The following is a 26623-nucleotide window of genomic DNA, read 5'->3' on the forward strand; positions in this document are numbered from 1 at the left end:
ATGCTAGATTTTACCTACGTGGTTCGGTAGAATATCACAATTATATTTTCCATGTCAGCCACCTCCGTCTCCATTTGGAAGGTGGGGCCACTTGAATTAAGTCTGTCACAGTAAGCTCTGCCATGTGAACTTCATAAAATTAGGCAGCAGATTTTGCATGACGGAAAGGAGTTCATGTTGGTATTATTGAGTTTAGGCTCTGTTAAGATCCCAATAAGGACAGGTTCTTCAGTGAAACAAAGGACATCACAGTGGATATACTAGGATGTTCGAGCAGGAGTGTGACTGTGCTCTCCTTTCTTTCAGCAACTATATTTAAGGTGTCTTTAAGCAAACCACTTAACCTTCAGCTAGGACACGGTGGAAACTGGGACCTTCTAACACATGAACTGTGTGCTTGTGAGCTAGATAAAGCAAGTTAACATTACCTGGACAAATAAAAGAAAAATAATCCATAACACACAAATAAACACCCGTCTAGATGAGCACTATCCTCTTGAGTGTCTCTACTGAAGAGCAGAAATATGCTCGCTCTCCTAGGTCATCGAAATTCACTTTAAATGTTTGTGTGAGTGAGTAAGTGGGTAGTATTGATGTTAGATGGGTTTCAGGTCCATTACCACCAAGCAATCAAAGACCAATTCATAAATATACAGAGTCAGACAGTATACAAATGGCTCCTTGACTAAGAACTTCAAAGAAACCTTGTTTTTTTCCCCCTTCAGCTGTACATGTTCTCCTTCTAAAATCGAATCACAGCCCAAGCATTACACATATAAAAGCTGCACACATACCAGCTTAATTTATTTCTCTCTCTTCTGTAGAGCATCTTTCAAACTGTCTACTGTGTTAACTCATCACTCTCATTTTACTCTACCAGATCTAAGCTGTTGTTCGGCACATCTGGCATTTTACGCTGCACAAAGTATTTCCCCTTCCATCGTCATCCACAAGTTTCTGTATTTGCCACTGTAGTGGCAGTCCCAGTGAAACACACATACTTTGATGCACAAGCACAAAGATTGATCAAAGATTATAGATTGTGACATAGCAGCTGTGAAGTGCAACCCCAGAATGATTTTTAAATGCCATGTGGGCATTAGATCGTGAGGGCATCTCAGCATTGGGATGTAATGGAGTATACCGTCAGCATGAAATATATTTTCATTCAAAGCCCTCTTCTGTAAGGATGGGCCAAGACCAGTGCTACAGTTCAGCTATATCAAACCATATGACGGCTGCTGTTTTTTTTTTTTTTCTGTGACAGATGTTATCTTCTGAGTATGTTAATGTGTGATTCCCCAGAGCACAGGTGGCATCGCCTGAAAAGGAAGTACTTGAAAATGACTGTAACTGATTTTTTTTTTTTTTCCCTATTTGTGAATGATGCCACAGAGGCCAACAGATGTTTCTGTGTCGCTGCTTTTATTGTTGCATACTGCACCGCTAAAATGAAGGAAGTCATTGTGACTGACCTGTGTTTTTGTCTTTCTATCTCTTCCTGTCTTTATACAGCCAGATGCTCGATGAAGCATGGTGGTGAAGATGGTTAAAACACACTTAATGAGGCCGCTGTCGTGGAGCCAGGTCAAATGGCCAAGTATAATGGGAAAAGGAGTTCTTTATCTGCTGCTGCTATCAACCTGTCTCGGCCAAGACACAGAAGGTAAGGGGAGTCTCTCTTTGTGCCCCCTGCTCCCTCTTCTCATCTGTCTCTTTTCCAGTCAGTCTTTTGGTCATTTCTCCTTGTCATTTTTTTTAGAGCCTAACCAAGTCTTCTCCATGGAGATTTAATATGAGAACTGTGCATATGATTTTTTTAATGTTGCTTTTTTTGCTTCATTTACCATTTTGGTCGCATGTCATTTTTGTGTCTAGTTCTGGCTCCACCACATTTCTCATATTGTTTTCATTAAGACAGCAAAGTTTCCATCTCAGACAAGTGTAAAAACCTTTCTGGAATATGATGTGTGTCAAACTTCTTAGGAAGTCTTTGGTCCAGAATGAAGTGTCTTACGAGCTGGATGAATTTCTATTCAAATTTGTACATGCATACATGTTGACCTTTAACTTCTCATCTACCATGACTAATATTTGCAAATCTCCAAGATGGTGAACACGGTAAACCGATCTGCTAAACATCAGCATGTCAGTATTGCCATTGTGAACCACTGTGGCTACAGTAAGTCCGTCCAGTCTCACAGAGCTGCTAACACTCTTCTGGCAAACCAGATGGATGCCAACTTGACCTTGTGCCATCACAGTCCCCCTGCAACCAGTAAAACCTAGACTCAGCTATAAAGTCATTTAGTGAGCTAGCCTATGATGTAAATGTGTATGTTTCATTTCAAAATTTGTACTTTTTTTTTTTTTTGATAAAAGATTTTGGCTGACTCAAAATAGTCATAGTTAAGAGAACAAAAAAATACCAAGAATATGTTAAAACACATTAATATATTCCAAAACTGAGTGCAAACTGAACAAAGTAAAATGGGAATGAAGTCATCATCGTTGGGAAAGCTCAGCATAATACTCGCTTGACTTTCTGCTCGATTTGTCGGAATATTAATATTCCATTTAACTCGGTCCTTGAGATTTATCTGCTTGACATTTAGCTGACAGGGGCTGCAGCCAAAGTTGAATGTCTGTGACAGTAGACACTCCTGGGCAGAGGTAAGAGGAGCATATACAGTGGGTACGGAAAGTATTCAGACCCCTTTAAATTTTTCACGCTTTCTGTCATTGCAGCCATTTGCCAAAATCAAAAAAGTTCATTTTATTTCTCATTAATGTACACTCAGCACCCCATCTTGACAGAAAAAAAACAGAAATGTAGAAATTTTTGCAAATTTATTAAAAAAGAAAAATTGAAACATCACATGGTCATAAGTATTCAGACCCTGTGCTCAGTATTGAGTAGAAGCACCCTTTTGAGCTAGTACAGCCATGAGTCTTCTTGGGAATGATGCAACAAGTTTTTCACACCTGGATTTGGGGATCCTCTGCCATTCTTCCTTGCAGATCCTCTCTAGTTCTGTCAGGTTGGATGGTGAACGTTGGTGGACAGCCATTTTCAGGTCTCTCCAGAGATGCTCAACTGGGTTTAGGTCAGGGCTCTGGCTGGGCCAGTCAAGAACGGTCACAGAGTTGTTCCGAAGCCACTCCTTTGTTATTTTAGCTGTGTGCTTAGGGTCATTGTCCTGTTGAAAGGTGAACCTCCGGCCCAGTCTGAGGTCCTGAGCACTCTGGAAGAGGTTTTCTTCCAGGATATCTCTGTACTTGGCCACATTCATCTTTCCTTCAGTTGCAACCAGTCGTCCTGTCCCTGCAGCTGAAAAACACCCCCACAACATGATGCTCCCACCACCATGTTTCACTGTAGGGATTGTATTGGGCAGGTGATGAGCAGTCCCTGGTTTTCTCCACACATACCGCTTAGAATTAACGCCAAATAGTTCAATCTTGGTCTCATCAGACCAGAGAATCTTATTTCTCATAGTCTGGGAGTCCATGTGGTTTTTGGCAAACTCTATGCAGGCTTTCATGTGTCTTGCACTGAGGAGAGGCTTCCGTCAGGCCACTCTGCCATAAAGCCCCGACTGGTGGAGGGCTGCAGTGATAGTTGACTTTGTGGAACTTTCTCCCATCTCCCTACTGCATCTCTGGAGCTCAGCCACAGTGATCTTTGGGTTCTTCTTTACCTCTCTCACCAAGGCTCTTCTCCCACGATTGCTCAGTTTGGCTGGACGGCCAGGTCTAGGAAGAGTTCTGGTCGTCCCAAACTTTTTCCATTTGAGGATTATGGAGGCCACTGTGCTCTTAGGAACCTTGAGTGCTGCAGAAATTCTTTTGTAACCTTGGCCAGATCTGTGCCTTGCCACAGTTCTGTCTCTGAGCTCCTTGGGCAGTTCCTTCGACCCCATGATTCTCATTTGCTCTGACATGCACTGTGAGCTGTAAGGTCTTATATAGACAGGTGTGTGCCTTTCCTAATCAAGTCCAATCAGTTTAATTAAACACAGCTGGACTCCAATGAAGGAGCAGAACCATCTCAAGGAGGATCAGAAGAAATGGACAGCATGTGAGTTAAATATGAGTGTCACTGCAAAGGGTCTGAATACTTATGACCATGTGATATTTCAGTTTTTCTTTTTTAATAAATTTGCAAAAATTTCTACATTTCTGTTTTTTTCTGTCAAGATGGGGTGCTGAGTGTACATTAATGAGAAATAAAATGAACTTTTTTGATTTTGGCAAATGGCTGCAATGACACAAAGAGTGAAAAATTTAAAGGGGTCTGAATACTTTCCGTACCCACTGTATAAGCATCAAGCGTGTCTGTAAGTTTGTACATGTGGCTTTTCAGTGAATTCAATAAAGGCTTACAATTTTAAACATCCCTTCAGTTCAGAGTTCCCTGGCTCTATATTGCTCTCCTCCTTTTTTCTCCTCATCAGTCACGTCCACCTGCATTCAATTATACCTGTATATCTTCATTGTATTTCCTAAACAATTGGCAGGGTTTCAAAAACAGGACCGCAGGTTTTATTCTGGTGGATCCACACATAACAAGAATAGTATGTTTTAATGAGCCTGGGTTTCCAGTTGACAGACAATATTTTTACTCAGTTTGGGTCTCCCCATGACACAAGTGCTTGTTTTTAATGAGCTCGAGTCTCAGGTTGAACGGCAGATTTTAGCTGTTTGGACCCCCACTTGACAAGAGTACCAGTATGTTTTAATTAGCCCGGGGCCCAAGTTAAGAGACTATATTTTTTCTCTTTTTGTTTCCTGAGTGACAAGAGTACTGGTATATTTTTAATGAGCCTCAGTCCCATGGTGAGAGACCACAGTGAGTCAAATCAAGCTTTGGGCTGAAAGTTTAACTGGCCCACACACTTTTGTTTGCTGGTTTGTTTTCTTCTCTAGAAAATTCTACTTTTACACAACTTATATCTGATCAGGATCATAACATGTTAGCGATCATTACCAAAAAATGCTGGACACACAAATAGTTTAGCTATTGTCATTGGATTTAGACTTAACAATTCTCAGTGTTAATGCCACTGAAAATAGCAGCCTGGAATGCAGATCCTCCTCTGTTGAGTTACTGCGCTTGACTTGACTCTGATTATGAGTTTATTTGAAGGCTGTGGTGTGTAGGCGGCGCATCACTGGGTATTTTAATTGATTGTGACTTATCTGCAAATGTGAACAAGACCCAACAGAACGCATGAAAGGAATTCTGTGTGTGATGTGTGTACCTCTGTGTTTGGGTTGCTTTTTTTAAAGCCTAAACGTCGATGAATGTGTTCGTTTGCACCTGTGGTTGACTGTGAGAGTTTCTGCATGACAATGAAACTGTGTGTTGATCTGTGTGTGTGTGTGTGTGTGTGTGTGTGTGAGAGAGAGAGAGAGAGAGAGATTACCAGTGTCTGTGATTTTGTGGTGCAGCTGCAGTGTGTTAAATGATAAGAATGCTTTCAAAAATGAGACAGGTATACAATATTACCTAGATATTACCAAAATGGCTTTATCTATCTAAGTCATTCCTCTCACCACGTGTTTGTCAGACCATCCAGCTTTCTGCAAGATATACCAGAAAAAGAATCTGAGTCTATGTAAATGTCAGTCAAGTGCGTGACTAGGGTCCATTCCCAAATCGATGCTGTGGTGTCAATCTGAATGAAGTCAAACTTGCAGCTGTGTAGGTCACTGCATTAGGAGGTGTATAAATAGGTAAACTGCGGGACACGCTCATCACAACCTACCATGAGCGGGAAACATACACCACTGTAGATACTGATAGATGTTTATACCCTATTGTACTGACTCTCTTCTCTAATAACATGACCGAAAGAATCAGCATCTGCCGTCAAATAGCTCTTTATCAATTCTGTGGAGTTGTGTAAATACAGCTTTTGTTTACATTCACAGGAATGAATATCGAATGCCTTTCCTGCCTCATAAATTATTTGCAAAGTAATTTCTAATTTATATTTTAAAACCCTGCATTGTTTACATCTGTGTTTCCAAGCTCCTCAATCCTCTATGTGTTTTTTAAGCTCATTTCTTCTGTTGATTACTGCTACCAACTCAATGCGTGGACTAGTGAAAAGCCTTGTGAAGTAATGTTATGTCACCTGCACTTCCTTACAAATAAAACATGCTCAATTAGTTAGTGCAAATGGAAGCAAACCTGTTACAATTTATGTGATCAAGCAAATCAAATAATTTCATCTAGGGATAAATAGATTTTGTTGCAACCTTACTGTACATTGTGTGATTTTAATTCCACTATGAAAAGGCAGCATTAGAAAAGGGTGTTAATGGTTTTGCTGCATAATTGAAGTTTTGTTTAAAATATAGCAAATCAAAAGTTAAATTTATATGGCGTTTTCTTCATTGCCTAGCATTCACATCTTAAATTAAGTCAGTGCTTATCAAGTGTTATTCACTTCCAATTCACTCTGACTAGCACTGAGCCTATACTCTATGTGCTGATTGTCCACATAGCTCCATTTAATTTGTCTCTCCAAAACCCTATACGTCTTCCCAGACCTCTGAATCACTGCTCGTGTTTCTTTTTCTGCACTTCAAATAGTGAAAAACAATAACTGTTTCTATCAGAATTTTATTATGAACCACATGCAACATGTATGAATGAGCCCCCATATCAAAACATAATAGGTGTATAATCCAATGAACTACTACCCCGGTAAAGTCTATAATGTCCAACACCTGTCAGGGAGAAATCGATTTCATTTTTGTCTTAGACTCTATTAGATTGTGTAGGTGTTTTTGATATTGTGTCCAATTGTGTTGTATGATGGAGGAAGACAGTATATGTGCTGAAAATTCACACCTGGGTTCATGACAATATGCTACTTGGCTAATCTCGGTTGTGCCAGCATGGTGGGCTGGTACTGCAGATTTATGATATACTTTGTGCATGTGTCAGCGTGTGTGAGGGTGTGTGGATGTGTGTGAAGTTGAGGTTTTCAAGGTGATTTTAATTTAATTTTCTTTGTTGTTAGATATTTTATCTGACATATATGTCTGTCTCATCTGTCCTCATTTCAGCATTAGTTGCTCTTCTCTGTCCCTCACTGTCTTTTTTTTTATATGTGCCATTTCTTCTCATCAGCCCGTATCATGTCCCTCTTATACCCACATCTCTGAAGTAGACTGGGTTTTCTCAAGATTTGTATTTCTTTACCTCTTTGCTTCTGGGATCTTACTCCTTTCACATATTTTTTCCATGTTCCCATCACTGCATCCCTCAGCACACTTCTTTTCACACTATGATTCTGCCCATCCCTCAAAGACTTTTTTATTGTGCTGATTCACTGAATATCACACGTACATGCTATAGCCTACCTGTATTGCTGTTTTAAATTGATTTTGGACTGAATTAGTGTGGTGAAACCTGAAATCCAGACTCACACCTCCTGCTATGATTAGCTGTGCTGGTCAAGTGCCAGTTTCATTGTATGAAACTGACATTTGATTGAATACATTTTTGTAACTGCCCTGAAGAAGAGAAAGGAAAAGTTTTGTGATAAAAATGCTGAAAAAGATGAATGAACAAGGACAGAGTTTAAAACAAGGATTATGTGTTTGTCTGGTATTGTTTGTTCTGTAAGGCTCAGGGAACCTTCAATGCTCAGACATAAGGCTGACATCAGTTTTATCATTTTCTATACTAATGTATTACCAAAAATGCTGATCTATTCCTTTAAAATCTTAAGCCTGGGTTTTCTTATCCAGGCTAAAGCTACAAAAAACAATGTGCTAGTCACTATATGAGCATTTGGGGTTACTGGAGAGCTTTTTATGTATTTCCACTATGTGTCCTCAGAACAACTACTGTCTGATTACCACCACTATGGCTGTCAGCTATGTTCAACCCTGCACCGGCCGGGAACAGTCCTGACACACTGAGACAGAGACAGAGAGAGAGGGAGAGAGTCAAGATAATGGATAAGCCAGCACAGTGACAAAGTGGTGATCCCTATAGCACTAAACCCGACTGTGTGTGTGTGTGTGTGTGTGTGTGTGTGTGTTTGTGCATGTGGTTTTGTGTGTGTGTGTGTGTGTGTGTGTGTGTGTGTGTGTGTGTGTGTGTGTGTGTGTGTGTGTGTGTGTGTGTTTCTGTGCTTGGGTCGACAATCTGTTTTCTCCAGAGATACATCACTCTAACACAAGGTCACACTGTCTCATTTCTACAATCCTCCTCTTTCACTTCTCTCCTCTTATCTCCTCACATACTATCCTCAAAACTCTCCATCCATCCTCTTCCTCTTCCACTCTTCTCTCAGTCAGTCCCCTACAGGTCTTCCTCTTCATTTCTTTTCTCTATTCCCTTTGAATCATCTCCTCTTCAATTTTGTCCCCTCTGCTTCTACTCTAACCTCCATGGGTGAATGGATCAGGGGGAAATGAATGGGTGATGGATGAATGGCTGGCTGGTCGGGTAGAGTAGGGAAGACGAAGAGGGATCGGACCCCAGGGAAAGGTGCGGATCAGTGTACCTGCAGCTGGAAGCTTACAAAGGACATGACACAAGAACTTTTAGAGGCCAAAAAAAAAAAACAACCTTTTTTTCCTCGTCATCCGTCTGCTCCTGTATTTCAAACTTTTATTACCACATATTTCAAATCTCTCTTGTTTGAATGCTTGCGTCATCCAGTCAGTCCATTCTGTTCTGCTGCAATACTTTTTGGTATGTGTGCTGAAACGTATTATGCATCGCAGATCAGACACCAGGGTTAGAACGAATGAAAGAAATTACTAGCATAGCTTCTTGTTTTAATGTTTTCATTTGCATAGTTTTAATAATGTGCTTTTAATAAGTAAATTATCTCAAAAAGGGTCTTCGCATATTAATTAAGTTATATCAAAAAGGCCCAATATGTAATTAACTTAAAAACCCGGTGGAACACTGTACGCCCACACACACTGTGGAAGTGTTACAGACATACCAATTCACAGTATCAGGTCACTGTGATTCGAATAATCCGCATCCAATTTATTGCTTGTGAAACATATTTTTCTGCTTATTTCTCAGCATTTTTAAAAGTATCACACTTGATGGAGCCATGTATTTGTCTTTTGTTATATTATGCATTAGGCAAAAGTTTTATCCCAACTTGTTTTGTTTTTTGCCATTTTTGAGGGTGGTGGTTTCACCTTCTGTGGCTCGTAACTTATGGAAACAGCTCTTTCAAACTCCTCTCTCCTTGAAGAAAAAACTGAAATTGGATCAACCCAGAGATAACTTATATTTGCTTTTATGTTCAATATAATCACATATAATTTACATCAAACATATTTTCCATCTCAGAGTTTTCATTTATATCTAAACTCTACTCAAGGTTGAAATGGAAACAAACAAGATGCATTCAAATTAGCACAATATATTCACAGTTTGGCATGAGAAAAAAATTTAAAAGTAAAGGTTCTTAACATAGTTACAGGACACTTTGTTATATAGGACTTGCAACACCCTTAGTCAAGTAATTACAAAATCTGTCAATTAAATAGTGTAATTAGGTTTTCTTTGGTCATTAGTCAAAGAATGAAGCCAACTAATTTGACAATGGCACACATTTGACTAATTAAACTATAATGAACATTACTTAAGAACCAGCTACAACAAATGTCACCATGCCTGTTATTAGTGAGTTTCCATTCTTTAATATATTTTTTTTAACATTGTGTATGTCCAGTTTTATTGTTGATGACAGATTTGACATCCCAGGCATGGACATTATCAGTCTTGAATATATCTGTATACAGATATTCTGCCAGATTGTTCTTTTCAGCAGTTCTTTGCTGGAGGGCTGTTCCTGCTCTACCTTCAGCTTCGAAATAAACCAAAAGTCTTATATCAAGTTTAATTCAGGAGACATACTTGGCCAGGTTATAGTTCTCCATTTTTCTCCTTTCTGTGTTTTTTGCAGTGTATCTGGGATCACTTTCATATTGGAAAGCTCCTTTCAGTTTGTGAGGCATTTTTTCACTTAGCCTTTTGGACTAAAAACTTGCATTCATTAATTTATAAATGTACACCTACGCTTTTGCACTTTGCAGCCCAAGTTCAGCACACTCTCACCTCTGTGTTCTACAGTTGGCATATATGCAGCCACTGTGGTAGCCTTGGCCAGGTCCACGCCAAACATGCAGGACCCAATATGATCCAAATGAATTTATTTTGGTTTCATCTGACCAAAGGAGGTGGTGCCAATAAGCATTAGATCTCATCTTGGCAAAGGTAAATCTTGCAGTTTTTTGAACACTGGCTTTCTTCTTGGATTGAGTTCATAGATTTGACTTCACACAATGTCCTTTGTGATCAATAACTGAAACACCACCTCCTATAGAAAATCTTTGTGCCAAGTCAGGAGCCCTTACCTGTTTTTCAATGCAAAGTTGCTTAAATAACTAATTCTGGGTGCCATCATTTTTTTATGCAGTTTATCTAACCTCTAATTACATAAGCTGCATATGATATGATAGTACAATTTAAAATAATTTATAATATATGCTTTAAAGTTGTTTTACTCAATTAGATTTACAAAAATGGACTTTAGCTTATTCCCAAATGGATAAAAAATCAAGAATATCTGACATTATTATCTTTACCAAACTGCCTGCTGCTTTGTCTTTCCTGTAAAATGGGCCCACAGTGCATCACTCACAGACTCAATCTGAAAAATCATCAGATGAAATGAGTCAATTATTTCTGTGGAAGCCAGCCAGTGTGATGGCTCAGATTGGTGGGGGATGCTTGTGATGTGCTTCCATCATTTAGAAAGAAAGTACCCTCATGCTAGTCTGTGTTGTCTGATTGTGTGCTGCTGGACTATATGTATTGCAGTTGTGATTAGTACTCTGATTTACTTTACTAAGCTATGTTTCTTTCCACATGAGCTTCCCCAGACATTTGATAGATTTTATTTCCACACTATTTTCCACTGAAATACCAAACAAATCTCACTGTACCATCCATCCATCCCTTATCTATACCCACTTATTCCTAATCAGGGTCATCAGTCCATCACAGGGATCTCATTGTACTAAAATTTTAAATCTTTCAGAAAGACTTTTTAGTATGGAAAACAAATAGACAGACTTACAATATTATAGTAAATACTTAGTTGTTGGTTTTATATTTGTTAGTGGGATATATTTTGAGATTTAAATTTATTTGTATTCTTGCCATGGGTTAGATGAGCAGATCAATACCACTATCAAAAGGTCTGTATTGAATTGTTTCAATTTAGCATAAAGACTAGAAACTTGGGGAAATAGCTGCTGCAACATGGCCATATCTGAATCCTGGTCAAACTCTTCATTTAATATTGTAACAATAGCACAACATTAAAGCTGTAGGCATTAAAGCTGTAGGCATTGGGGCAGTTTCTTTCCATGGAGTGACTCATTCTACATATCCAGTGTATCCTGCATCAGTACACCAATACACACACACACACACACACACACACACACTACACAATCAGTGTTCTCCAGGTGCCAGTGTTGAGTCACAGTCTGAGCATATATATTTTATGGTAACTCTAGCATGTGTGAGTGCAGACTGGCATATGAGCCCGAAACTGTGTACACTGTGTCATGATGAAACAGTTCCTGAGCAGCATGTGTGTGTAATAAAGAGAGTTGCTAAGCTGTGTGTTTGTGTGTACTGAACAACAATAGCTGTTTTCGCACAAGCTCAAGCGTGCTTGGCCCATTGGGTGATTGTTGCAGTCTTCAGCTGCAGTCACTCTCTTGCTCCTTCTGCTGTCATCTTTGTTCTTAATGTGGACTGTTTTTTTTTTTTTGTTTTTTTTCTGCCACCCTTGGCAAACTATACCTGCTTATACTTTCTGCCAAATTTAGATGGACAGAATTTGAATAGTAAATTAAGGCGATATTGATTGAAGTACTCAAGATTTAAATTAAGATAAATACATCTGAAACAGAGTGAGTTTTTCTCATTCACTCTCAGTGATATTGTCTGAATGGAGTGTTCTGTCTCAAAGTTTTATTTTATGTAATCTACACCTTGAATGCTTCACCCTTATTCCCCTCACACAGCTCTCCATGGAGCTTTTCATCAGCTTGACAGAAACCTGGCATTAGAATGGATTTATTCAGTTACTCATGCGCAAAGTCATTGCAGTGATTATTTTTTTCCGGAAACTTTGAGAATAAGCGAGAAAGACAAGTACATGTCAATGAGGAAAGAAAAGCACAAGTAAACGTTTGAGTGTGTACATACACACTTAGAACATAAGTACCTGCATACGCTCACCGCGCCATATGAGCCCTTTTATTGGATGTCTCATATAAACAAGTGTAGTCTTGTAATGAAATATGCCTGTGACCTATGTGAATGAAAAAGAGCAGGGAATTTGCATTTCAGTATAATTTGCTCCCTCCCTAGTATGTTTTTCTGCAATGAGAGTTATCACTAATGCAAAAAGAGAATTACATTATTGTAACACATTATTCAGATTAGGTCTTGTTAACAGTATGCAGCACCCTAACTAACTGAATCTCTATATTTATTTATTTATTTTTGCAAATTAAATATTATTAAAGAAAACTATAAGCAGAAATGCAGTATATTATTCATAATTGTGTTGTCATTAGTGTGTAATCACTGAAAAATACCAACAATTGCATTTGCTTAGAATAAGCCTTTTAAATCTTGAGATTGGGCTTTAAATTAGCATACCCTGTATTTTTAGCAGATTTTGTTTCAGCTCATTTAATTTCCAGATCCCATTGTAATCCTTTGTCACTTTGCATTACAATCTAGGCTGTTTACTGTTTCATCCCATTTAATTTTTATCATTTGAGGGAGAAAGGAGACTGACAGGTAGAAAGAGGAAAGCAGATGAGAAGAGACAGAGGAGGGAAGAAACCAAGGGAAGAGAAAAGAGGGAGAGTCAGAGATGTCCCATAGAGAACAAATGGCTGGTTAGTAATAGATGAGGGGCATCAGCTTACACTGAAGGATAAAAAGGCAGTCAAGCAGAGGATACACATCTGTCATCTGCTGTTCATACACACATACACACAAAAACACACACTCGAGCCAGTTGGTAGAGTATGATGTAACTAGTGACTGTTGTTCCATGGTTCATGCATCTTTCTGCGTTGCTAACTGGAGATGCACCCTTAGAAAGGCCTCAAGATGATGTAGTAAAACTCACCTGCCACCATGGAGACCTGGGGTGTTGGATGAACAGCAGCTACTCTGCCCGCCTGTGGAGGTTGAAGCTGTGACTGTGGGTATTATTATTGGTAGCACCACAGAGCTAAGTTACATTGCTGAGGCTGTGCCCACTTACACTTTGGTCACAAACAGCAGTGGCCTACTACAAAATGCATAATACTGTTTTATAATACACAGTCTTTTTCTATGGATCAACATGATGGCAAAACGCATTGCAAAGGATTGTAAAAATTATTGTGAGGGAACACAGATTAAGAAATTTTAAAAATATATTTATGACCTCTTTGTGTATAAATTGAGGGAGAGATCATTATCTTAGCTAACAGTTAACACACACATACACACACACACACACACTGACCTTTTTAAAAGTTTGACATTTAGGAAATTATGCTTTGTGTTCTTTCTGAGAATTACTTGAGCAGAGCAACATCCCTCTCATAAACGTGCACCAAGTATGGAGCTTACTTTAACATAAAGACTGGAAGCAATCTGGAACTAGAAACAGTATTTCCAGTACCTCTGGAGTTCACTTATTAATACTTTATACCTTGTTTGAGTAATCCAAGCAAAAAACATGAATATGAAATATGAATTGTCAGACTCGAGGACGTCACGATGACCTGGCTGTAGTCCACAAAGACTTTGTTACTACATGAACCACTTCACTGTTTGTATCGATTTTTTCATAAAACTCTTGAAAAGTAAGCAAGTGTACTGCTGAACTATTCTTTTGACAAAAGCCCCAGTCTTTGCTGTCAGAGTCCTGTACTCTTTACTTCCAACCATGCACCACAAGCCCCTGTCTAGGTTTTCTGTAAAGTATTATGATGTCAGTAAAGTTTTTAAATGTATTGCATATAGGCAGCATGGTTGGCTATCATGTGGATGTAATGTGGTCAGGTTGCTAACAGGTTAGAAGAGACAAGAGACAAGAACTGCAGTGTGTGGTAAAATGGTTTTAAGCCTTAAAGGTTGTCTAAAATATAACTTATATAAATAAAATACGAAGTGTTGGTTATGTGAAGAGCACAAGTGAGCATTTGGTTTGAAGGGGTCAGTTTTAAATCTGGACCTCTACGAGCTAAGACAACACAGTTTCTTTCCTTGTCAGCATGACAAATTGGAAAACCAATTGTTTTCAGTTCTGGGATGAGCTAATTCTGAGCCCCAGGACAGTTTAATCTGTATTGGGGAACATTCAATACCATCTCCTATAGCAAGAAACAAGAAACAATACCAATGAATCCTCAGATAATCTATGATGTCACACAGTTGTAAACCTTAATCATGAAGGGGGAGAGAGAAAGAGAGAGCGGGAGAGTGTGAATGTGATCATTGTTCCATGAAGTCTATTTTCTAGGTGAGCAAATATCCGTCTTCTGGCCTTCCTGAAGGATTTTTCCCAAGCATCCTCGAGAGATGTACAATAATGTAGCCCTGTCTGGTGAATGTGGGTGTTCTTGTATTCCTGTTTCCTGGCAAGGACAGAGGGATAAAAGAGAATCCTTGAATGTCTATGCTTCCCTGCATCCTGAATTGGACCATTTTAAGCCTCCAGCTTGGGTTAAAATGATTTCCTCTCATAGTCAAGTGCTGGTGGTGGTTGTGAATGTAGTTGGAAAAAGCTTAAAGTGATAAACATGTCAACTTTTGTGTACTGTATATGCAAACACACCTCACAATACCTTTCTTATTTGCTTGTATTCTATTCATCTACTCCCATCTTTTTCAAAACTTCAAACCTTTCTATTGCATTTTAGTTTGGCACCCATCTTTCCCCAATAGTTGTTTTGATGCTTTGCTCCAAAGGTTAATTATATTTCATGAATTTCTTCCTCTGCTTTTTCTTTCTTTCTGTCCTACCTCGACTGCTGCTGCCTCTCTTCTCCTCTTCCCTCACAATGGGACATGGCTGTTTTTTTTCTGCAGATTGGCAATACGAGGGTAAGAACAAGCTCCATTCTATTCCTCTGTGTTCAGTCGCTAACCTGCACTAACCCTGCACAGTTGGTTGTAAGGGGTTACATCCACCATTAGAGCTTAAAAAAAAACAGATTTTTTTTTTTTTTGCTTGCCTTTTTTCCCCGCACCTGATTTTTTTTTTTTAACAACAGATCACCAATTATATGATTCAGCCACTCTTCTCCTACCCAATCCCTTTACTGTCACAAGAAGAATGAGGTTATTAGAGACTTTATCTATCAACCTTATCCTAAAGTTACCTCTGAATACAGCATATTTAATCCTCACACCATTTCTTTCATCTCTTCTGTACCTTGTTATTTCCACTCACAACCACTCTTACCATCCCTGATGTATCCCGAGCACTGTGATCTGCAGACTCCAATTCTATTTCTAAAAAAGACAAAGTAAAAACATTTTCCTTGTAAATACCTACACTCATCAAGCAAATTTGTCCATGTGCCTTACTATTCAGTTGTGCATGCCACATATTTCGTCAAAAAGAATTGGTACGAAGATACAAGATACAAGTGGTGCTAACTATTTCCTTTTTCTTTTTTATCCACCCAGAATGTAAACTGTCTCGATCCGGCCCTCCTGCTACCATCGTTGCCATAGATGAAGAAAGCCCCAATGGTAAAGTGTTCAGCTGTTTTACTCCTCATTCTGTGCTGGAAAGTGGATTTAAATAGAGCATATAGTGAAGATGTTACAAGGGAAGACTTTCTAAGAACTAAAATGTTTAAGACCAGCATCTATGAAGTTCACTAAACATTAATCTGCACCTGGAGTTTCTACTGATTGTACCCAACCAAGAAAAAGTCCCACCCGCCCGTGTCCCATACCCCAGCCAATTTCTGCTGATGTAAATGAATGTATTTATTCTTAGTGCAGTAAAAAGACCTACATGTGGAACAGTGCAGATTCTTCTTCACTATCCTTTTTACTAAGAAAACTGTTATACCAGAATTGCAGTGAGGAGACAAGGTTGATTATAACTTATCAATAATGAAGTCAAGTTTTCAAACACAGTTTTTAGACCTCTCCTCTCCTCTCCTCTCCTCTCCTCTCCTCTCCTCTCCTCTCCTCTCCTCTCCTCTCCTCTCCTCTCCTCTCCTCTCCTCTCCTCTCCTCTCCTCTCCACTCCTCTCCTCTCCTCTCCTCTTCTGCTACCTTGAACCACCTGACTAAACAAAAGTGTTTTCAGACACCTTTTATCTGAACACCAAAGGAAATAGCTTTGGTGTTTTTTGGTCTCCAGAGTTAGCTCAAACCCTTTAAGACCACTGTAGTTAATTATTGGCTCCTGGTTTCATGACTGGGCCATTTAGACAGTACAGCGGAACATATACAAACACACAAAACTGACTGTGGTGTGCTTTATTGCTGGCCTCTGTGTGTATATGAACATAATTTTTGTGAAGTTCAAAGGAGGTTATTCGTGTAGGGATCACATTTTAATTGATGAGTTTAATCCTTACTTTGGTCACAAGTAAATTAAGGCTTATGTCGGCCTGGAGGAAGGCCACTAAATCTTAGCAAGGAAGGTGAAATGTACACAGACAGGATGGACTGCATGGTTGAATCACATCTTTATCTCCAGCCTATAGATTAGTGTTCAGAAATGGCAACCTGTCGTAATGTTTGCCATGTCAGCCTTCGACAAAGTTTTAAACTGTGAGACCTGATCACAGTAATCCTAACTGACACAAAACGAAATTAGCATAGCAACACCAGACAGAGAGCAGAGCAGCACCTTCCATCTACATACACTGCCTGGATCTGCTGATGGCTTAATGCACCCTATTAAGCTATCCATCCTCTAATTTCTCCTATTTTCGAGTTTCATTTTACAGTGTTTTTCTGTTCTGCTTTTAACATTGTGTACTGGGTATGCACATCAGCCTAAGGCTTTTACTTACAAGTAGGGACCTTGTTTTGCATTTCACTTCACAATGACATCCATGACATTTTATCTGTGTGTGTGTATGTGTTGTTGTTGTCATTGATACACTGTGCGTGGCACTGACACCATAAGCTAAAGGAAACACAACATTTCAGAGGTTATTGAAAGGAAAAAAACAGGGATGAATGATAAATGCTTTTCTTGGCATTTTATACATTTATTTACATATTTACAAATTAACAGTTATTAGCATCAATTAGTAATATCATCTTTCAAAGTATGGTTGTCTAATAAAACAAATAGAGCTCCTGTGTACTGCTGTTTTTATTATGGAGACTTCATCATTTGTAATAGATATAGTATGTGTGCATAACAAGGAGCACTTTTCTGCTTGTTCTATTTGATCAATGTTTAATTAAATGAAAACATGGATGAAATTGTTTTGGGGGCTGCAGGTACTGTACAACTTTCCCTTATAAAAGGTTCAGGCACTAGTAGCCTTGGAGTTAACACCCAGGGCAATAAAAAGCCAGATAATTACTCACCTCTGCTGTTAAGCTTTGTGAACACACAAAATATAAGCCTACTCAGGTAAGCATACCAGCATTTATATCGCCTTCTTTTTACAGCAAGGAGATCATGTTTAGAGCAATTTAAGCGAGTACATTCAACTGAAACTGTAAAAGTAATGGGACAAAAACAGGAACTTGAAACGTAAGCTCCAACAACCCTGATCCCATGATTTTGCATGTGTGGAAAAATCAGCTTTCAGGAAAGAGGCTACTTCAGGCAATGAAGTGATAGAATTTGATGTAAAACTGTCTTACCTATTTAAAGGAACGTTATGCAACAGAATGAGCTTGCAGTAAAAACTAGAGCAGCCACAATTTGCGTGCACGTACATATGTGTGTATAGGCTTATTTGTGTGTGTGTGTTTCCACCTTATTGTCTAACAACAATGCATATGCCTCATAATTCATCTGTGTTTACTATGTGAACACTATATGTACAAGTGAGTATTTGTGCCTGTCTATGTAGTAATCTTCCCAACAGGGCTGTTGAAGAATAATTTAGTATTGGAATGGCTTGTATGAATAATGCCGTGTATTTCTCTGTGGCTGTGAAATAGTATTACAGATTAAATAGAGAATTTTGCTTTAGGGTTATTATCTTGGGTTGGTGCAAAAGAGGAAGAGACTCCAGGAAAGAGGGAGTGGGTGAGAAACAGAGATTAACACCATGCAAGTTAGAATTTTTTTTTTTTTGCACAGGAAAATGTCATAAAAAAAGTTAATATTGAAATTATTAAAAGTGTGACTAGTATGTGTAAATAGGTGTGAGAATGGGAGTGGGATAGATAGAAATAGAGGCAGGCACAGACCTATATACACACAAGACACTTTTTTTTTGCACCGCAGTAATACTATATACAGTACACAACAGCTTTTCCCTTGCTACATCAAACATACTGTTTAGTCAATAATAAAATACAGTTACATTGTCATGCAAAATACATGTAGAACTATTTACTCATTCTCTGACAATATATCTCTACTACTGTAAATACACTCAACCTACAGTTACTTTACTTACTGCAGTCCATAATGGTCACTGTGGGCGGGCCTCGGGGGGCCAAGCCCACCCACATTGATTGCTGGGCCCATCTATCTCATAGAGACAATATAAGTCCATCTACTTTCTTGACACTTTAAAATAATTTTTACATAGCAGGTTTTAAATAGAAGTAACAAAAATATCTATTGTTCATGAAACAATATTGATATAAAAATGTTTGAAATTGCAACATGCTGTAGGCTACAATGACTTGTGTTAGAAACCATTGTTTACCAATGTTATTAGGTTATAATAATCAATAGCAAACTATGCCCGCCCACTGATATAGATAGGTCCAGCTTTGAATTTGGATGGTGCAACAGCTCTGCTGCAGTTCATACTGGGGTTATGGCCATCACTGAAATACATTCTGAAACAAGTATGTCAGTGTCCTCATCACACTCTGTGGACAAATGTGGATGAATATATATCAAACCTTGAATGTGGCTGTGAATACTCAGATTCCAAAACATGAGAAAAACCTAAGGCGTTTTCTTTTTCTGTCTTTTTAACATTTTGCCAGATAATTTGAAAAACCCGACCCTTGGCTTATATAAAACTATTTATTTTTTCTCACCATACTTTGTAGATGTTTTAATTTGGTGGCTGTACATGCTGAATAGTGCTGTCATTTGATTATAAATGAATGTTAGCTAATGGAAACTCAGTAAACTAAGACTGCTTGTTGTGTGCACACAAAATGTTAGTTTAACTTCTCTTATGCTGTATCAGAGAAAATGAAGTGACTAAATATGTGATGCTAGTGAGTTGTAAGATATAAACATAAATTTATTTTTGATTATATTAACAGGTGGTACAGCAGTGTGGTAGTTATTACTATCGTCTCACAGCAAGAAGGTTCAGGGTTTGGAGGCTGTTCGAATCTGTGTGGGTTTTCTCCAGGTGCTCCCATTTTCCAAAGACATGCAGCCTAATTGGTGACTCTAAATTGCCTGTATATGTGAATGTGAGTCTTTGTCTGTCTCTGAGAGCCTTGTGATAAATTGACGATTTGTCCACAGCGTAACCTGCAGAGATTCATACAAGTTTTAAGTCTCTTATGGTTGAAATGAATGTTTTGCTAAGAAGGATTGCTAAGAAAACTGCACTGATATATCCAAGCAATTAAAAACATGCACTGCATTATAATCACTTCTTTCTCTATTAGAATATAATATCAGCGATGAAATACACTGATAACCCCACCCGCCCCCACCCTCCAGGGCTGATTTCTGCTAACTGGACTGTAAGGTCCCTAATACACTTTTACTATACATGGTTTTTGAATTTTACTAATTTGCATATTTATGCAAGTAAATACAACAATTCTTATTAATTCTACTAATTCTTATGTTATTTTTCTCAGTTAATAAAGTTGTAAACAAATGTTTTTCCTGTAAAGCTTCTAAATAACCTTAATTCGACAGAGGGGGACGTTATATGGTGCTGCTTCTTCAAGCAAATGAAAATATTTCTATCTCATTTAACATTGACACAAGACTGTAAGTTTGGTCCATGACATTGGCTGTGTCACTGAAGTGAGTAAACACATATATCAGCAAGCAAATGTATCAGGAAAAAGCAAAACAACACCAACATTAACATAAAAGAGCAGAAGCAAGTTTGTTTGACATTTTCCCCTTCAAAATATTCTGTCATCAGATAATATTCATCTGTTCCTCGTGTAATTAGTTGTTGAATTATCGCAGAATAAATGGAGGAAAACATTCTCTATTGCTATTGTCACATCTAGCTATGAGTATTCAGCCTAAATTCCTCTTTTCTCCTCCAAGAGCTGAAGTTGCAGGTAGATGTGATAATCACTTTCCAGTCTATGGCTCATACCTGGTTGACACCCCACCAGCGTTGCCACATTCAGTTAAACCAATGTTGTGTAAAAATTTTATTAATGCACCGCCACAATGCTCATTTCTCTCTATTTTCTGCTAATATTCTCTTTATTCTTTATTTCTATCACCCTCTCATTCAACCCTATCTTTCTTGCCTCGCTCTCCTCTGCAATTCTTCTCATTTCTCTTGCTCTCTAATTGCTCTTTGTGCCTCTTTTTCAGCGAACTCCTTCCCTGTTGTCTGTGCTGCTACACACACATTCACAGCTGCATGCCACTCTGCCTGTATGTTTTAACACATGGGTCAATTTAATCTGGTGCTGCTGAGTGCAGTATTCAGTCACACATCCTATAAAGTGAGATCACTGTGAAAAGAGCCTATTGATATTAGGCGCTCTGTGGAATTAAATTAGATAGTCATACAAGGTGTAGGCACAATTTGTCTCTTTCTTCTTTGCTTGTACTTATTTTGTTATGTTTTGTGTTTTCACTCGTTTTGTAAAACGAAACAGAAAAACCAGAGGGCAGATAGCCACAAGATGGCAACAAATGAATCTGCCCTAAAGAATCTTATCTTCTATCCCATTTCTCATTTAAAGAAACCAATTTCATTAAATTTCCTCGTTTATTTAACATTAGTGAATCACAGCAAGGCATTTGACACAGTTTCCATGGTAGCACAGAAGGCCATGACCCAATTTTATGTTTGGCAGATCAGATATGAGATTGTGTGTGTGTGTTCCCGCACGTGTGTGTTTTATATTGTTAGATATGCGTAGATGTATTTTTGTATGTGCACATGGAGAGAAAATATTATGAACACAATCCTGTTTGGCTTTTCAACCATTTTCTCCCTTTCTCTATTTCTGTCCTTATCTCTCATTTCTAAGTTTCATTCCTTCTCTGTATTCTCTCCATAGTTCTCACACACATGCACACGCAATCACACGGTGATTTGTAGGTTTGTTGGTGATATTCCAGAGGACATGCTTCCAGCCATGCCTTATAGCAAGCCAAATTTATTGATGTGTGTTAGTATGCAGGTGTACTGACCTATGTGTGTGTTTGCACCTGTTAAAGGGCAGATGCCAAGAAAAATACATTTTTTAAATTTCTCTTTCATTTCTTTTAATGTAATGTGCATAAGAAAACACAGGCTGAAAACCTACATCTAATAATGTGCTGAAGGATAGTTTTGTGCTCTCACATGCACACACATACAATGGTGGTTGATTAATAATGCAGTGGGTAGGGTCTGGTAATGAGTCTCTTATGATTTGGAGTTGCACAGAGTCAATACTTAAACTTTTCTCTTTCTTCCTCGCATATTTTTGTACCACTTCAGTTATAATATTACCCAGTCATCTTAAAAATTACCCTCAACAGGGAGTGGTTATGTATTTTCATCTTGACATCCAAACATTAGTTTATGAAACTAATTAAACCCATAAATTAGCATAAAATCTTAAGAAGAAAAAAATAGTTAAAACTAACACCAAAGTTGCACTTGCTATATGACAACTATTACTGTATTTAATCATATTTTTAGCCTGTGAGGGAGTCTTTAATTTTGCAAATACTTGAGCTATTACTGCAAACAATTTGAAAACTCTGTGAAGTTTGGCAGCAGCACTTAGTTTTAATTGACACTGTCAATCACCAGTATAGTCAGGATGTTTCTTTGAAATGCAGATGTCTGTCTGCTTCTCCCTTCGCCTTTTCCTCCTTCTTGTGAAACTTGTTTGGCCCCTTGCTCTCCTCTAATATGACTTCTCCTAGCTTGGTATTGATTGAAAGATAATATGTGTTGCTTGAAAATATACAGCCGACAGTTTCCATTTAAATCATGTCTTGTCTTCCTGTTTGTATTTCAGACTCTCGCGGTCTCTCTGCCTTTCAATATTCTTCTCGTTCCCAAGTCGCTCCGCCAGCCACAGTTGACTGTGTTAAATGAATTATATTTTATTACACCTGTCTGTCTTATTGAAATGATTTTTTTGAAAAGCATAAAGATGAAGCATTGTAGTGATTAGAACATTTGTTGTCATATCTCAGAAGACCAGTTCTCTCTCTCTCTCTCTCTCTCTCTCTCTAAAATCATTTTAGTTTGTTTTGCAGTTGCTCTTAAGTATTCCAGGTAGTGGGAGGCAAATAGAATCCCTGGTCTGCCCTACTTAATTGAATTTTTCTGATTTCCACATGCCTTTTACTTTCTCTTTCTTTGTATTTGTGTGCTGTTCCAGATAATTACCCTTGACCTTTGGCTACAACTTTCATATAAGTTTGAGTTATATACTTAATTTAGGACATAAAAGGAGAGGCCTGTGTTTGGACAGTTTCTGCTTCCCTTTTCTTTTAGTAATAAAGTTAGATCTGGGACTAAACCATTTATCAGCCGAAGTTATTTGAATCCTACATTATCTCTAGGAACTCTGGTCTTCTACCTTGATTTTCTACTTTGCAAATACCAATGGAGTAATGTTTTTATTGTGTTCCCAGGAACGTTATTGGTGGAGAACATGCAGATAAATGGCGTGGCAGAGGGTCCAGATCGTACCATCTCTCTGTCTCTGAGGGATAATTATGACTACTGGGTGATCCTCGATCCTTCCAAACAAGCACTGTACCTCAACAGCACTGGGCGTGTTTTGGATAGAGATGTAAGGCAAACTATTTGATTTTAATCTTGTCTATGCTCATGCTATTCTCATTTATTATGTTCTTTTTAGTTTGTATCCTACAATATCTTGTCTTACATGCTCTGCTGTGTTCTGCTTGGTTTGGCTCTTTAGACTATAACATTTTTGCATGCATATTTAATGTAAAGTTTCACCAGATGAAGACTTCACTTCCTTATTGTTTTGTACTAGTTTTTCTTTTCACTTTGCTACAAGAGGATATAATATATGCATGACTCTCCTGACTTTCCTGTTGTTAACTCAAAAAGAGACTCCATTGTCTCTGAAAAACAACCAACCTCCACAACAACCTTTTGCAACCAACCTTTTGCCCTGTAAAGTAATCGAGCAGGTGTTTTTGAAAGTTTGATTTGGCACAAAAAGTATTTCTCTTTTTTGTTTCCCTTAATGATCTCTATCTGTCCCTCTGTTTATGTCTTTCCCAGCCCCCGTCCTATATCCATTCCATCGTGGTTCAGGTTCAGTGTACCAACGAGCTGATAGGCACAGTGATTTTACACGAGGTCCGCATTGTAGTTCGAGACCGCAATGACAACGCACCACGTTTCCAGCAGCCCAGATACTACGTTGCAGTCAATGAGGTAAAATGTTCACACATGTATGTACAGCACACTGCTGCACAAATAACCATACAAAGTCTTTTGAAAAATATATTTATTGTCTTTCCTCTAAATCAGCAGTCATCTATTGCACTTATACTGGAGTGCTGCTGTATCATGATGGCAGGTTTAAGACTCATGGGTGTGAAACTGTAGACCACAGGAGGGAGGAAGCTACAGACCAGTCCAGCACGAGGACAGATCACTTGTACTGTACAGACTTTTTTCCCATGCTGCTCTGGGGTTTTGTGTGAGGCGCTAACAAACCCAGTGTTAGAGGCTGCATTGACACAATGGTGACCTGCAGTCACAAAATGTAGCCTGGTATATGTGTATACTGCAGTGTGTGTTTAAATATAAATAGTCACCAAACAGTACTGTACTGTACATGGCATTTTGCTGTCAGACTGAAGTTAAAGGGCAGTACTGTAAGAAATGAAAAAGCAAAATTTCTGGGCAGCTGAGGAAAGGATCTAAATCTGTTATTCCCATCCAAAATAGTCTTTAAGATGCCAAACCCAGAGCTAGTGTGTCCTCCAGAGTGTGGGGAAACAGAATTTAACTAGAAGAGGTTCAAACTTAAACTGGACAAGGATACATGTAGCCTGCTGCCAGCGCATACCAAGGCAGACCCAGTAGCATATCTCATTATACAGGCTTCCACAGCCTGTCCAATTCAATCTATCTTCTCAACCTCTCTTTCTCTCTCTTGGCCTCTCTTCTGTTTTTGCAGCTTTTTCCCCACTTCTATGCCCATTCACCACTCCCTGCTCTTCATCTTGTCACCTTTTCTCAACCTCTCCACCTTTCCTCTGTGACACTCTATATATTTCTGGTTGCCTTTCCTCCTCCTCCTGCACCACGCCATTCCTTACAGCTCTCCAGTTTCTCATTACGCCTACTAAAATAATTCCCTCCATTCATGTCAGCAACCACCATACAATTTAGGAGATGCATCGTAAAAAACTCTAAAATATGATTCCTGTGCCAGGCCAAGGTAAATGTAGTCTGTTTGGTGGGAATAATTAAAAAAATTGTGACTACTTTTATTCTGATGTGGGCAATAATTTAAAAGCAGGAGCAGATTTATTCAGATCTGATTGCAAGTCTACTCATTAGGCAGACAGCTAAGCTGTCTAATTCACTTCTGTTGCCACCAGAACTCCCACCACCTAATGCAGTAAATTTAATATTGAGAGAGTCACTGAGGAGTTCATGCAGCTTTATCTACATTAAACTTGCTTTTAGTTGTCTATTACTAACTATTATTGAGTGCAAGAAAGTGAGGCAGATAGATTAAGACACATAGAGAAGCAATATGGTTATTTACAAGAATGTGTAACACTCAGTTTGTGAGTTCACTGTGAAAGTTCTTGGGTACAAGGTGATCCCAGTGGCAGATTTCATGAGTTGGCCTCAGTTCCTGAGTCTGGAGTTGTTTCATTAGAGCCGTATCCAAAAGTGGGAAAGTGACAGGATAAGATGCTCTGAAGACCATTGTTAGATCAGTGGGAGGCAGAGATAACCCTGTTGAGGGGAATGATGTAACAAATCATTGGTGCAGCTGCTAAATTAAACTTAATCTCTAATGTTTCTCTTGCTCTCTAGAGATTAGACTTCTGTTTTGACACCTAATCACAAATCCCAAGGCACATGGCTGTAAAAAATACAGCATGGCAATTTATGGCTCTCAAAGTTCTTCCTTTCATGTGCTGTGGCAAATGTTCAACACTCAGACTGAGAGTTTCTCTCAGAAAAAGCTTAAACCAAGCTGAATATCTTTCTGAATATCTAGCTTCTCTTTTCTCTACTAGAAAGTGAGCTTGTTGCACATGTGCAGTGAATAATATAATGTTTAAAGCATCTGTGGAAGCCAGAAGCAAAAGTACTTGCACTGGCGCACAAATAATTTATTCTTATAATTATACTTATTCTAAACAAAGGCTCATACAGCATTTAATTACAGTTTGTTAATGTGTTACATCTTAGACCACTGTCTGCATGTCATGTAGGCTCCAGCACACAGTAGAAACTCTTCAGTACTTCCAATTAATATCGTAGTTATTTTCGGACCCCACAGATTTGATTTAAAAGCTTAGACCTCATGAGATGGATCTCTAGTGTGACATATCAACTGCTTACTGAAAATGAACTTATTAAAAGTAAAATCATTTATGCTAATAAACTTGGAACTAAATAAAGTTAAGTGATGCAGGAATGGATGACAAAGTTCACCAACACATTGTGATGTATTTTGACTACCTGATTTGTAGTTCATCAATTGTATGAATTACATACTGTGAAAAGAGTAGGCGTAATAAAATACAGCCTACATTTGTTTGGTCATTGCTGTAATCTGTTGTAATCAAAGCCCAAAATAAAAGTATTCACATTTTCTTATTAGCCCTTAAGTGACAAGTACTTTTAACATACCACGCATGGTTTTCTATCAGCCAGTTTTCCACATTTACCTCAAACCTTCATTACATGGGGCAATGAGGAGTAGAAAATATTCCCAGTTGTGACTATAGAAGGAAAGTTGGACAAACCATGTTGCTTTTGTTCCGTTTTATTTCAGTGCAAATGAAAGTACACAAACAGCTGCAAGCTGATCTTCCTTCTCAAGCCTCATTTAAGCACAATAAACATAAAACTGCAAGTCATTTTCTGTTTGTTTTGTTGAGACAGTGGGGTACCAAGATCCCTTATGGCCAGATGCTTGTAAAGAGTTTTTTAATGT

At 38.5% G+C, this 26623-nt stretch overlaps 1 protein-coding gene across 3 annotated transcripts in view; it reads left to right on the top strand.

The window, feature by feature from the left end:
* Positions 1–1533: 1533 nt before the first annotated feature.
* Positions 1534–26623, top strand: part of LOC113135432 (protocadherin-15-like) — a 116762-nt gene continuing 91672 nt past the window's right edge. For 2 of the 3 annotated variants that reach the window (XM_026315478.1, XM_026315477.1), the window contains exons 1-5: positions 1534–1666; positions 15182–15196; positions 15785–15850; positions 23085–23245; positions 23710–23865. In XM_026315478.1, coding sequence (XP_026171263.1) covers positions 1534–1666; positions 15182–15196; positions 15785–15850; positions 23085–23245; positions 23710–23865 — 531 coding nt within the window. The remainder of the gene's footprint in view (positions 1667–15181; positions 15197–15784; positions 15851–23084; positions 23246–23709; positions 23866–26623) is intronic. The other variant, XM_026315476.1, reaches the window with a different exon arrangement.

This window comes from Mastacembelus armatus, chromosome 19 (assembly GCF_900324485.2).
Source record: "Mastacembelus armatus chromosome 19, fMasArm1.2, whole genome shotgun sequence".
Classification (NCBI taxonomy): Eukaryota; Metazoa; Chordata; class Actinopteri; order Synbranchiformes; family Mastacembelidae; genus Mastacembelus; species Mastacembelus armatus.